This window comes from Rattus rattus, chromosome 6, assembly GCF_011064425.1.
Source record: "Rattus rattus isolate New Zealand chromosome 6, Rrattus_CSIRO_v1, whole genome shotgun sequence".
Lineage (NCBI taxonomy): Eukaryota > Metazoa > Chordata > Mammalia > Rodentia > Muridae > Rattus > Rattus rattus.
The window spans coordinates 22615210-22628785 of record NC_046159.1 but is presented as its reverse complement, the minus strand read 5'-3'; the positions used below and the strand labels follow the sequence as shown (position 1 = coordinate 22628785).

General features: G+C 47.8%; 1 protein-coding gene across 2 annotated transcripts; it reads right to left on the bottom strand.

Moving 5' to 3' along the window:
• Window positions 1-525: 525 nt before the first annotated feature.
• On the bottom strand, window positions 526-10655 carry LOC116903252 (tubulin alpha-3 chain). Of its 2 annotated transcripts, none has more exons than XM_032905633.1 (5): window positions 9283-9321; window positions 4464-4686; window positions 4086-4234; window positions 2694-3374; window positions 526-913 (listed from the first exon to the last, which is right to left on the bottom strand). In XM_032905633.1, the coding sequence occupies exons 1-5, from the start codon at window positions 9283-9285 to the stop codon at window positions 617-619; spliced, it is 1353 nt and encodes a 450-aa protein (XP_032761524.1). In that variant the 5' UTR covers window positions 9286-9321; the 3' UTR covers window positions 526-616. The 2 variants fall into 2 exon arrangements, with proteins under 2 accessions (XP_032761524.1, XP_032761525.1); XM_032905634.1 differs by lacking the exon at window positions 9283-9321 and adding an exon at window positions 10638-10655 and having other exon boundaries at window positions 583-913.
• Window positions 10656-13576: the final 2921 nt, after the last annotated feature.

The window sequence follows — 13576 nt, the reverse complement described above, 5'->3', positions numbered from 1 at the left end:
TCATGTGGGTTTATATGGTGTGGTACTAGAACCTTCTAGACCGAGATATGGTTCTGGGCAGCCCTTGACTGAAAAAGGCCGTCACTAAGAACTCTTGGTTCCTGCTGAAAGCACCTACGAAGACACTCAATTCTCAACACTTAACCCTGTACCAGGAACCTGGTAGGAGGGTGACCAGACTACAGTAAGGGCCCATGTAATGGCAGGTGGCTCTGGTTCAGCTCCAGCAGCAACACAACAGCAGGGGAAGAAAGCTAACTATGCCGGTGGAAACAAAGCCACCACACACGGAGCTTCTGAGGCCAGGGGACCCCTCCCCAGCAGCCCAACACTGGGTGAAGTCCTTTCTATGCCAGTCAACCAGTACTTTATCCTAAGGTCCCTAGACAGAACTTAAAACTGAACACACAGACCTGTTTATCATTTCTTAGGGGAAAACGTGTGTGTTTTCTGCAGAGAAATTACTTGGAAAAAGTAGGTAACTAGAGAGGAATTTAGTTAAAAAGTACAGCATACAAGACAGGCAATAGCTCAGTACAGAAACTTTAATAATATATCCTTTATTTTCAATGGTGGGGAAGACGTAAATGGACGGCTGCCAGCCAGACCCATGCACTCAGTACTCCTCCCCTTCTTCTGCCTCTGCTTCCACGGAATCCACGCCCACCTCTTCATAATCCTTCTCCAGCGCGGCCAGGTCCTCCCGGGCCTCTGAGAACTCCCCTTCCTCCATGCCCTCTCCCACGTACCAATGCACGAAGGCCCGCTTGGCGTACATGAGGTCAAATTTGTGGTCCAGACGGGCCCAGGCCTCTGCGATGGCAGTGGTGTTGCTCAGCATGCACACGGCCCGCTGCACCTTGGCCAGGTCGCCCCCCGGGACCACGGTGGGAGGCTGGTAGTTAATGCCCACCTGCAGGAGGAGAAAAATACAGTGAAGTTTATAGTGAAATAATAACCCTGCTTAAAATAAATACTTATACCATGCTTTTGGGGATGAAAAATCATCCACACAAAGCAACATGTATAAAAATTGTAAAGGACTTACTTAAACCACTAATGGCCAAACTAATACACAAAGGCCAAAAATGAGAACCGTATCCAAGGTATACTGTGTGCTTAGTTAAAACAGACTGAGATTTCCATGTGTAGAAAACACCCGTGCAGCAGTAAACTCTGGCAAGAAGAGGCTAAGGTGGTAACCTGTGTGAACCCCGATAAGTGCATGGCTGTGAGCAGCAGCTAGGAGCACAGCCAGACAGGGGCTGGAAACAGATACAGACAGAGACACAAGGGCCCTCCTCAGAGAAGAAATACAGCCCCGCTTTAAGAAGGAAGATGTACCCTTTGCTCCCCTGCTGGCCTGCAACCAGCATCGCCTGCACAGAAGGCGTAACATTTGTGACTATGCCGATCGCCTCATGTTATGAGGGCAGCAGCTTTCAGGGCTGAGACTTCAGCTTTTCAGTCTTCCATAGTTTAATATTTTGCTATGTTTTAAAATAAATACACACACACACACACACACACACACACACACACACACACACACACACACACACTACAGGCTCTAAAACTCACTTTAGAAGCCAGAGCTGGCTGCAAACTCCCTAGTGTGGACAAGACTGATCTGGAACTCACTCTAGTGCTGGGATTAGAAGCGCGTGCCCTAATAAATGTCCAGCTAAAATTCAAACTTATTTTTAAACACGGAAACTAGTGTAGTCCCGGAAAATGGTTGTAAAAGGTGTGATAAACCACACTGGTGCTGACAAAAGGGAACCTAGGGCAAAGAGACGAACATGGTTCTGGCAGTCTCTCTCTGGGGGCAGCCCCTACCCTGTACTTCCCTGTAGCCAGCTCTTTACTGCAGCAATCAGGTGCAGCTGGAGGAAACTCAGCCAGGCACAGCACCGGCTTCCAGCCACACCTTCCCAGTGTCTCACTGAGAAAAATGCACTGCATAACCCTTGGTAATTGATGATTTCAGAAGTTGTTTGGGGGCTGGAGAGATGGCTCAGCCGTTAAAGAGTGCTGGCTGCTTTTCCAGAGGACCAGGGTTCAATTTCCAACAACCACATGGTAGCTCACAACTGTCTGAAACTTCAGTTCTAAGACACCCAGTGCGCTCTTTGGGCCTCCACAGATACCAGCAGTGCACGTGCTCACAAATGCACACGCACACAAAGACAGCAAGTCTTTAAAAAAGAGAAAAAAGAAATAAGGTTTGGGCACTGGCAGCTGTGGTGCACACCTTTAATCCTAGCACTCAAGAGGCAAAGGCAGGGGATGTTTTGAGTTTGAGGCCAGCCTGGTTTACAGAGTAAGTTCCAGGACAGCCAGAGCTACATGGAAACCTTTTCCAAAAGCTAACCAAACGGCCAATCCCCACAACACCACCAACATCATCATCAACACCATCAACACCAACATCATCATCAACAACATCAACACCAACATCAACAACAACAACCACCACCACCCAAGAAAAAAGGTTGGCAATTGATGTTTTTGGGCAAAGGGCTCCAGTGTCATGTGGAGAAGTGTTACACCACTTACCAACTACTATGCTTTCTTTGGAGCCTGACCTGGGAAGGGCCATGAGCTTTCTCAAAGCTGTGGCCTGGAGGGAGGCAGAACCTGTTGCTTACTGGCAGATAGAACTGTCCCAGTGTCCCAGCACCCAGTCCTACCTTAAAGCCAGTTGGACACCAATCCACAAACTGGATGGTACGCTTGGTCTTGATGGTAGCAATAGCCGCGTTGACATCTTTTGGAACCACATCCCCCCTGTACAACATGCAGCAGGCCATGTATTTGCCATGGCGAGGGTCACACTTGACCATCTGATTGGCTGGCTCAAAGCAAGCGTTGGTGATCTCTGCCACTGACAGCTGCTCATGGTAGGCCTTCTCGGCCGAGATGACCGGGGCATAGGTGGCCAGTGGGAAGTGGATGCGAGGGTATGGCACCAGGTTGGTCTGGAATTCTGTTAAGTCCACATTCAGGGCCCCGTCGAACCTCAGAGAGGCTGTGATGGACGACACAATCTGCCCAATCAGACGATTGAGGTTGGTGTAAGTGGGACGTTCAATGTCCAGGTTTCGCCGACAGATGTCGTAGATGGCTTCGTTATCCACCATGAAAGCACAGTCGGAGTGCTCCAGTGTCGTGTGTGTGGTCAGGATGGAGTTGTAAGGCTCCACAACAGCTGTGGAGACCTGGGGGGCTGGGTAGATGGCAAACTCCAGCTTGGACTTCTTGCCGTAGTCCACGGAAAGCCGCTCCATCAGCAGAGATGCGAACCCAGACCCTGTGCCACCTCCAAAGCTGTGGAAGATGAGGAAGCCCTGCAGCCCCGTGCACAGATCAGCCTGCGGTGAAACCAGAGCACAGACGTCAATGCCTACAAACCACACTCCGACTTCCACACCCTGCACTCGTGACTTCCATTTCTACAAACTGAAGTAAATTCACACTTCTACCACACACACACACACACACACACACACACACACACACACACACACACACACAGCCTTTGAATGCAGTGGAGACAGATACATCGCAGCAAGGTCTGTTAGGTATTTTGATAAACTCATAGATGAACAGATCTGCCATGACTGTGCCTGATAGTTTTATGTCACCTTGACAGCAGCTAAAGTTTGGGAGGAGGGATCCTTTTATTAAAGATAATGCCTCCATAGGATCAGGTTGTGGGAAGCCTGTAAGGCATTTTCTTAATTAGTGATTGAAAGGGAGGGCCCAGCCCACTGTGAGTAGAACGACCCCTGGGCTGGTGGTCCTAGAATCTGTAAGAAAGCAGGGCACAGGGAGCAGCCAGTAAGCGGCAGCCCTTCATGGCCTCTGCATCAGCTCCTGCCTCCAGGTCCCTGCCCTGACTAACTTCAGTGATGAACAGTGCTGTGGAAGCGTAAGCCAAACCAACCCTTTCTTCCTAAGATGCATTGTCATGGTGTTTGTCACAGCAACGGCAAAGTGACGCCACCGCCACCACCACCGCCACCACCGACCTTCTTGACCAGGACAACCACAATATGAAGCCTCCTTCGCAATCCTCTTACCAGTTTTCGGATTCGGTCCAGGACCAGGTCAACAATCTCTTTGCCAATGGTGTAGTGACCTCTGGCATAGTTATTGGCCGCATCTTCCTTCCCAGTGATCAGCTGCTCTGGGTGGAAGAGTTGCCGGTAGGTTCCCGTGCGCACTTCATCTAGAGAGAGACCATATGTCCTGTGGGTCTTTCAGGCCAGGGCCATTCCACCACACTGTGCATGTATGTCAGCGGTGCCTCCTAGTCTCTGGTTACACATACACCACGGATGACCCTTCCTTTCAGTTTCTTACCCAACAAAGTCACGAACATTCAGTAGATCTCAGAGAGCTTTCCTGAGACACCTCATTCTCCCAGGAAAGCCTCCTCCCAGGGCCCAGGCACCTACCGACCACAGTGGGCTCCAGGTCCACAAACACTGCTCTGGGCACATGCTTGCCGGCGCCAGTCTCACTGAAGAACGTGTTGAATGAGTCGTCCCCACCGCCAATGGTTTTGTCGCTTGGCATTTGACCGTCAGGTTGAATACCATGTTCAAGGCAGTACAGTTCCCAGCAGGCATTGCCAATCTGGACACCTGCCTGCCCCACGTGGATAGAGATGCACTCACGCTGGGAACCAGAAAACACGATAGTAATTTACTTCAAACTGTGTGACAGGCGGATACAGTGTTGTGCCCCAGTATCTATTTCAGAATTTACAACAATGCTTAGGCATTCCTTTTATCTCTGTTAAAACTGACAGCCACCAGGTATGGCTACACAGGTCCATAATCCCAGTACCCAGAAGAAAGATTAAGTAGAATTCAAGTCCAATCCTATCTCAGAACACACACAAACTTGCACACAGAGACTAAACAGCTTGTCTACTCTAAACTTGCCCTATTTTAGTATACAGTTTTACAAACACTGGCCAGCCTTAAACTAGTGACAATCCTCTTGCCTCAGCCTCTCAAGCTAGGATTACAGATATAAGCCATTGAACCAGACTGACCAAGTAGCAGTTAGCCCCAGAGCATAAACGTCTGCCACTCTTTAAAAAACTATGGTTGGTTTGAGCCTTGGAAGCCATGCAATGTCAACAGCTAACTCAGTAGGGAAGTCACGGTAATTCTCAGAAAAACCTATCAGGTCTTAACTGTGGCTACACAAAATGACGAGATACAAAGGTCAGGAAGAAATGATACCGTAGGTCCCAGATCACCCAGCCAAAGCCTACCTGGACAGTCACTATATCTTCTATTTGCCTATCTAGATCAACCCTTTTTATTGCTCTCTGTCCCATTCTGGGTACCATGAAGCTGGCTCATGTACATATCTGTTAATATTAATAAGTTAGTATCCTTCACACAGATGCCAGTCCACTTAGAGCAATCACTCATCCATACATTCTGAGATATTGTTAAGTACTGAGATGCTGTATTCGCCTAATTTTTTTATTTAAAAAATTTTAAGACGACTTTAAATATTATTCAAAATTTAAGGAACTTCTTGTATAGCCCAGGCTGTGTGTGTGTGTGTGTGTGTGTGTGTGTGTGTGTGCGCGCGCGCGTGTGTGTGTGTAAATCATGGGCTCTTGAGCATAATGTCACAGGTAACACTGTTTGCTGCAAATGGTGTGTTCTTGTTGTGTGTCATGTATGGCTTCAGTTATAAACTGGTCATTCATCTCCTGGTGGGCTCTTTCAGGTGCAGACAGTAACGTGCTTGTGGTCACCTTAAAAATAAAACATAGTGCTGGGGGCTGGTCTGGTGCTGCTATGTATTCAAATGCTAAATACCGGCTCCCAAGATCTGGTTAGAGACTCGAATACATACACCAAGCGATGCTATGTAAACTCTACTCCCCAGTTTAATTGATTAATAAAAGGCTAGAGCCTGAGATTGTGTAGGAGGAGGAAAAAAGCAGGGCTTTCGATCAAGTGAGAAGTCGAGGAGGAGGGATCCTGGGGAGGAGAGAGAAGGAGCGGAGCGGGGAGGAAGAGAAAGAGGGGAGAACAGGTCTCCATTAGACAGGATGGACAGCAGCACAGCCTGACTGAAATGCTCTCCACACCGCACCGGAGGACACCGGACTGCTGGAGTAGAATAATCCAGAAGATTCAAACAGCAAGCATGTGGGGACTGCAGGCAGCCAGGGAAGCAGCCAGCCCAGCTGTTGGCAGTTTACTAGGGGTAAGTGACCCCCCAGTAGTTGCCAAAGCCAAATAAACAAACCACCATCTGAGTCTCATTCCAGTCGGCATAAGAATAAATCAAGTACTTTACAACCAGGCAACTGCTTTATCCTACCTCTGCAAACAAGAGGTGCTAACCACTGAGTAGAACCCAGGAAGGCATATTTTACAGAGACTACAGGCCTCTGCACCTCAGCGAGGCCTCGGGAACCATCACGAACTTTAGAGTCAGCTGCATTATGGTGTGCAGAAAGCTGGCAGGCTCAGACCCTTCCTCTCCATTTTAATGTGGATTTTCTTTTTTGTTTTGACACAGACTGTCTGTCACCATGTTACTGGCTTATTCAAATTCACAAAGATACTCGTGCTACTGCCTCCCAGTGCTGGGATTAAGTGCATGCACCAGTATGCCAGCCACCAGTATTTTACTACTACTACTACTACTACTACTACTTTTTTTCCTTTTTTTCGGAGCTGGGGACCGAACCCAGGGCCTTGCACTTCCTAGGCAAGTGCTCTACCACTGAGCTAAATCCCTAACCCCTTACTATTACTACTACTTCTACTACTACTACTACTATTATTAATTCCTTCTCTCATCTACTACATCCCAACTGCAGTTTCTACTCTATCCAACCTCCCTCCCCATCCACTCCTCCTCCCTTTCTCTTTAGAAAAGGGTAGGCCTCCCAGGGACATCAACCAGACATGGCATATCAAATTGCAATAAAATCAGGCATTCCCCTCAGATTAAGGCTTGACGAGGCAACTCATAGGACAAAGAGCAGGCAAAAGCATCAGAAACAGTCCCCATTCCCTGTTAGGTGCCCCCACAAAAACACGGAGCTGCACAACTATGCAGAGGGCCTGGGTTCACCCGTGCAGGCTCCCTGGTTGTTGGTTTGTCTCAGGGAGCCCGAGAACAGGTTTGTTGAGAGCAAACCTGAGATGGCTAAGGCGCTTACTGCCACACTCAATGACCTGATCTCATCTCAGGGACCCACTTGGTGGAAGAGGAGAATCAACTCCTGCCAACTGTCTGCTGATCGCCACCAAACGAATGCAATAAGACAAACAAAGCAAATATAGTCCCTTATCTCACTTTTAAGGCTCAGCAACGCTTCTACAGTGACTCAAAAGCAAACAGAGCTTCCCCTCCCCCAAAATCACTAAGATTCTTCGGTGAAACAGAGGTTTTTTGAGGCAAATGGTAAGATTCTACTTAACTTGCAGGTAATTTAAGTTTCTGAAGGTTAATTTGAAAAAGCATATGCAAACACATTGTGCGGATTAGTTTTGGTTAAGCTGACACAAACCAGAGTCACTTGGGAAGAGGGACCGTGAGCATGCCTGTGGCTATTTCCTTAATTAATGATCGATGTGGGAGGGACCAACCCACAATGGGCTTAAGTTAAGGCCAGGGCTAGTTAAGGAAGAAGGCTGAGTAAGCCAGTAACCAGGATTCCTCTATGGTCTCCTTCAGTTCCCGCTTAGGCTTCCTAATGACAGCCAAATAAATCCTCCAAGTTGGTTTGGTCAGTGTTTTATCACAGCAAACTAGAACACGCTGCCAAATTCCATGCATATCAAGAACTGGGCCATAGGAACTCTCCCCTCAACTGGAAAAAAGTCTTCATGAGAAAATACTGATCGAGTCAGCACCCAGCTCAATCAGGACGAGGAGGCAAAAAGATGAGATCCTGTCACAGAAACAAAGGCAAATCCTGGCTGTTTAGACCCAGATCGTGTGCGAATACAAGTGTTTAAGGAGTTCTCTGCTTGGGGCTGGAGAGCTTATGTGGTGGTTAGGAGAGCACTCTTGTTTGGATCAGGGCTTGGTCACCAGGCTCACAACAGCCTGACTCCAGCTCCTAGGTCTTCCACACCCTCTTCTGGCTTCTCTAGGATACTGCACCATGAACACATACTATACACACACACACACACACACACACACACACACACACACACACACACACACACACACACACACACACACACACGTTTTCAAAGAAAAATACCTAAAACAGGCTCTTAGCTTTATTTTACTCTTTCCTTAAGGCAAGTTTTTGTAGCCTATGCTAGCTTCAAATTTACTGACTAGTCTTGAAATCCAATTCCCCTGCCTCAGCCCACCTAGTGCTTGGGATTGCCTTCACACACCTCAGATTTACTTTCTTTTCTTTCTTTCTTTTTTTTTTTTTTTTTTTTGGTTCTTTTTTTTTTTTGGAGCTGGGGACCTAACCCAGGGCCTTGCGCTTCCTAGGCAAGTGCTCTACTTTCTAATGTGAACAAACTGTCCCACTTACAAACCTCGTAACATGGAAAACAGCAGTGGCCACAAAACATAAAAAAAGTCCTCTGGGAAGCTTGGCAGAGCTGGTAGCCCGCGATCCTGACACAGAGGAGGCGCAGAGGGCGGGCAGGCCTACCAGAGGCTCGAGGGCATTTTTCCATCATAGTGAGCTCGGGACTCACATGAGCTATGAGACTGTCTTAAAATTCCAAACACAGGCTCTTTGGGCTCAGTAACTTTCACTTTCCTAGGTGAACATTAAACCAGAAAGCTTGGTGGCTTCTAGATTCTTCTGGAATCAACGCCATTACTTGTTCTCTCAAGGGCACTGGTACCAGTAAACTAAACAAAAGCTCCCTCCCCCAAAACCTATCTGCCAGTTTTTCTTGAGGCTGGAGTCCTACGGGGCTGAGGTTGGCCTCGAACTCTTGCGCCTCTTTCATCAGCCCTGCGGGGCTGGGACTCCAGGTGGGACCTGCATCCCAGCATCCTGGATCTTCACAGGAGCTAAGAAGCGGTGCATCTCGCTCACGCACACTTGCTTTGTGAGGAGTCGAGAGGAAAGTGCGGCCTCTGGGCCGCTTTGCTTTCGCTCATCTTTGCAGGAGCTGGGGCTGTGAGGAAGCCTGAGACTCTGAGGAGATGGAGGTCGACCTCCTGTGGAGCCTACCCTCAGAGGCCCTGAACCCAACCACCCTGGCCTGGGACTGCTCCCACCAACCAGGCGGTTCTCACCATGCTGAACTCCGCAGACCTGCTCGGACGCCGCCTCAGCCGTTCCTCACCACCGGTCCTCAACCGCCTCTCGCCTGCGCGCTCAACAGTCCAGGCCGGATGTGCAGTCCAGGCGGGGTCTCATTGGCCCAGAGCACCTCAGAGGCGGGCTTAGGCCCCACATCCCACGTGATTGGATGCGGCTCGGTTTGCAGTGCTGGCACTTTCTGATTGGATGTGGCTTTGGCGGGAAGGCTCTGGAGTGGCTAGATGGGGACGAGCGTAGAGGAACGTCTGGAGACTGGGGTTTTGCATGTCCCCGACATCCAGGTTAGCACCGGACAAGAGGGGTGCTCAGGTTTTGTTTAGCTATGCATGCTATCTGCGCGTGCGCAATGGAGGGATGGCCTTGCAGCCGTGCACACTAGCGGTACCTCAGTCCTCGTCTTTCATCCTCTCACCTCACCTCACCTCACCGGGCGCAGAAAAGCTGTTCAGCCTCACCTAGGAGGCCATAAGGCCACCAGCTCGTGCTTCTTCAGAGAGACAAGTTTCTGGGCACCTATCAAATCCTGCGTTGGAACCCAGTGCCATTTTGGAACTCTGTGAGCAATTGTCTATTCTGACATTATTTTCTCTGGGAGAAAGGCTTGAAAGAGTTTGGCTATGCAGCTCTGGCTGGCCTCCAAGGCCTTGTAGCCCGGGCTGGCATAAATTGAAACTGTGTCTCAGCCTACCTCAGAGCTGGAGCTACAGATGTGCGCCATGCCCGGTGGGAGTCAGACCTTCAATCCGCAATTTGTGAGGAAACATGTTAGTCAACATACCTTTCTTTCCTCAGGATATCTAACTGCACACAATTGAGTAGTAGGCTGTGCCGCGGTGTTTTTGTTTGTTTGTTTGTTTTGGCATAGTCTTATGTATCCCACCCTGGTCTTGATTTCCGGTGTAATCAAGAGTGGATTTGAACTTCCGATCCTCCAGTCTCCACCCTCTGAGTCCTGGGATTGCAGATCTGCATCTCAAACTGGGGAACAAACCTATGGCTTCAGACATGCTTGGCAAGTACTCCACCAAACCCTGCTACAACTCCAACCCCCAGTGCTATGTTTCTAAGAAACTTTTGTTTTTCTGATTATGAAGTGAACACATTCAGAGTAGAAAGTGTGGGAGAGGCAGAAATAAGACGGAACACCTTTCAGCTGCCCGTCTTTCATCCCAGCATGCATACATTTATGACTTTTTGTAAGTAGAGTCAAACGCGATTTTCTTTTTAATTTTCTGCAATAAACATTTTTTGAACAGTATCTTCTTGCTGCAGTCTTATTGTTGGGTATCTGATTGGTCGCTATGCATTTGAAACCCGGGCAATTTACAGCACATGACATGAATAATATATTCCTTCAGGTATTCCAGTCTCAGCATACAGAATGCACCCTCATCTCCCTGCAAATGAGCGCTAGTATGAGACAGCCTGCTGGCTCTGTTAGTATCTGTGTCCTCTGGGATCCCAGGAGGAAAGGGAGGCCTGGTGGAAGAGAAGCGCCTAGATCCCTGTTTTAGTATGCTTGCCACCAGCTGCAGACTTTTCCCCTCATTAAAATACGGTGGGTGAAGACATCTACATTCTCCTTAAGTCTTCAGCTCCTGGGTATTGTGAAGGCCAAATCTGCTACCCCTTTCTGTAATCTGCTGGTTCAACTTTGATCTGCAGTGTCTATGCAGACAATTTCAACAGCTTCCATGTTTCAAACAAGATTTTAAAAAACCACTTTCTTGAGATTTAATTATCTTAACCTGTGTGATCCCATTAACTCAGGAAGTTCTGGGCTCAAGCTGTGCCCCTCCTCTGGCCTCCTGAGTAGCTGGGACTACAGCTGTTCACCACCACGCCTCATTTGTTATTAATTAAAGGAAAAGAATATTTATTTTGGCTCACAATGTGGAGGTTTAGTCCAACATGATGGGGAAGTCACGGATGCAGGATCTTTTTTAGAAAATTACTTGTGTGTCAGGGTCCCATGTGTCCAGGCTGGCCTTGAATTTGCTATGCAGCCCAGGGTAGTGTAAAACTTTTGATCCTCAGGTTGAAGAGCTGGCTCAGGGGTTAAGAACACTATTCTTCCAGAGGTCCTGAGTTCAATTCCCAGCAACCACATGGTGGCTCACAACCATCTGTAATGGGATCCGATGCCCTCTGGTATGTTTGAAGACAGCAACAGTGCACTTACATGCATAAATAAATAAATAAACCTTAAAAAAAAATGGGGTTGGGGATTTAGCTCAGTGGTAGAGCGCTTGCCTAGCAAGTGCAAGGCCCTAGGTTCGGTCCCCAGCTCCGAAAAAAAGAAAATAAAAAAATAAATAAACAGAAAACCCCTTTGTTCTTTTGCCTCTGCCTCCTAAGTGCTGGTAATATATGAGTCGTGTAACTATGCTTAGTTTATGTGGTGCTGGGGATCAAACCCAGGGCAGCATGCATGGCAGGCAAACCCTCTACCCTCTGAACTATGTCCCAGGTCAGTTGGCACCCATTTTTTCATGTATCCTAGTTAGTATTAACTATCAATTTGACACAGGCTCGAGTTACCTGAGAACATTTGCAGAATGCCCAGATCAGATGCCTGGTGAACATGTCTCTAGGGGATTGTCTTTACTGATGACTGATGTAGAAGGGCCCTGCCCACTGTAGGCCACACTGTTTCCTGGACAGATAGTCTGCGTTGTGTAAGGAAAGCTAGTTGAGCAAAGCATGACCAAGCCCAGTGAGGAGCACTCTTTCATGGTCTCTGCTTCAAGTTCCTGCCCTGACTTCCCTCAGGAATAGACTGTGACCCGAAAGTATAAGCCCAAATAAGTCCTTTCTTCCTGTTAGTTGTTTCTGGTCATTTTGGTTATTTTGGTGTTTGTCTCAGAATGAACCTGTGCATCTGGTTATTCCTCTAGACAGTAAGTCAATCGATTGGTCTGAAGAGTACAGTCAGTTTTCTAGCTCAGTGCATAATGAAAAGTTATCCTCCAAAAATTATGTTATATTTTGCCTTTCGAAGTTAGAATCTGGGATTGCCAGTTGAAAAATTTAGTATTTTGTCTATCAAGGTCACAAAACCTTGAATGTCTTCAAAGGAACCCCTCTAGAGCTACAGCAAGCCAGGTGCTGCTGCCACCAGAGGAGCCTAGTTGAATCTTCATGTTAGAAGGATCATGGCTCTGCAAGGGCTTGTGTTGTCAAAAGGACTTAGTGTGTCCTTGTGTGGCGGTCCTTGCAAGTGTCATGGCTGGCAACAGAATGACCTGCAGAGAGGCGAGAACGAAACTCGATTCAACCTGACTTTAGTTAAGCAGGCTGGTTCAAACTTCTGGAGTCCGACGCCAATCAGTTTATTTTTGACATATTTAAAGCACAGGACAACTTTGGAGACGTTTCCTCTTGACAGTTATCACAGCAAAGCTCAAGGCATGACTACTACTTCAAAACTCCCTTACAAAGTACCTGTCTTTTGCAAAGCACCTATGACCTCTTCCACAGGAACAAGTTCTATTGACTTGAAAACAGTGCCCGGGATAAGGGCCTAGGGAGGAGGGGTTTGTAATAAACATGAGCCTGGGTTCTATTGACCGAGAAACAGTGTTCAGGAGTCTGGGGGATTCGGGTGAAGACTGGCTCCACAGATACCAAACGATCACCAGGTTATTAAACAGCACACACTCTAGCCTTCTGGGTGAACAGGTGTCAGTTTCTTCTGTTGAGGAAAAAAAACCTCGTGCTTTAACAATTCCGCTGTCTCTGTGAGCATGCAGACTTCGTGCCTGCCTACAACTTTATTCTTTGTCTTATCCAATTCTACAGCTGTGGGTAGTTCAGGACCATTCTTTGCATTGGTCCTTTGCTCCATCCATCCATCCATCCATCCATCCATCCATCCATCCATCCATCCCCTTCTTCACTCGATACGGGCACACTCAATTCCCCACATTCTAAAAACACCAGTCAGCTACTAGCACACACTCTATTCCAGCTCTTTCCTTATGATGGTCCATTTTCATTCTAATTACAACCTCTTACACTTCCTAAGACAGTGGTTGCCTTTTTCATCATCATCATCATCACCACCACCACCACTATCATCATCATCATCGGTCAGGCATCTTTATTGTAGTAGCGAGTGAAATAACTCACAGGGAACATTGGTACCAAGCAGTAGAGTCATTGCTGGAATAAACCTGGTCTGCAAGGGGAATGTGGAAGAGTTTGGAACTTCAAGTTGAAAAAGCTTAGAATGCAGAAAGGCCATTCTGGTGGAAGATGGGAAGG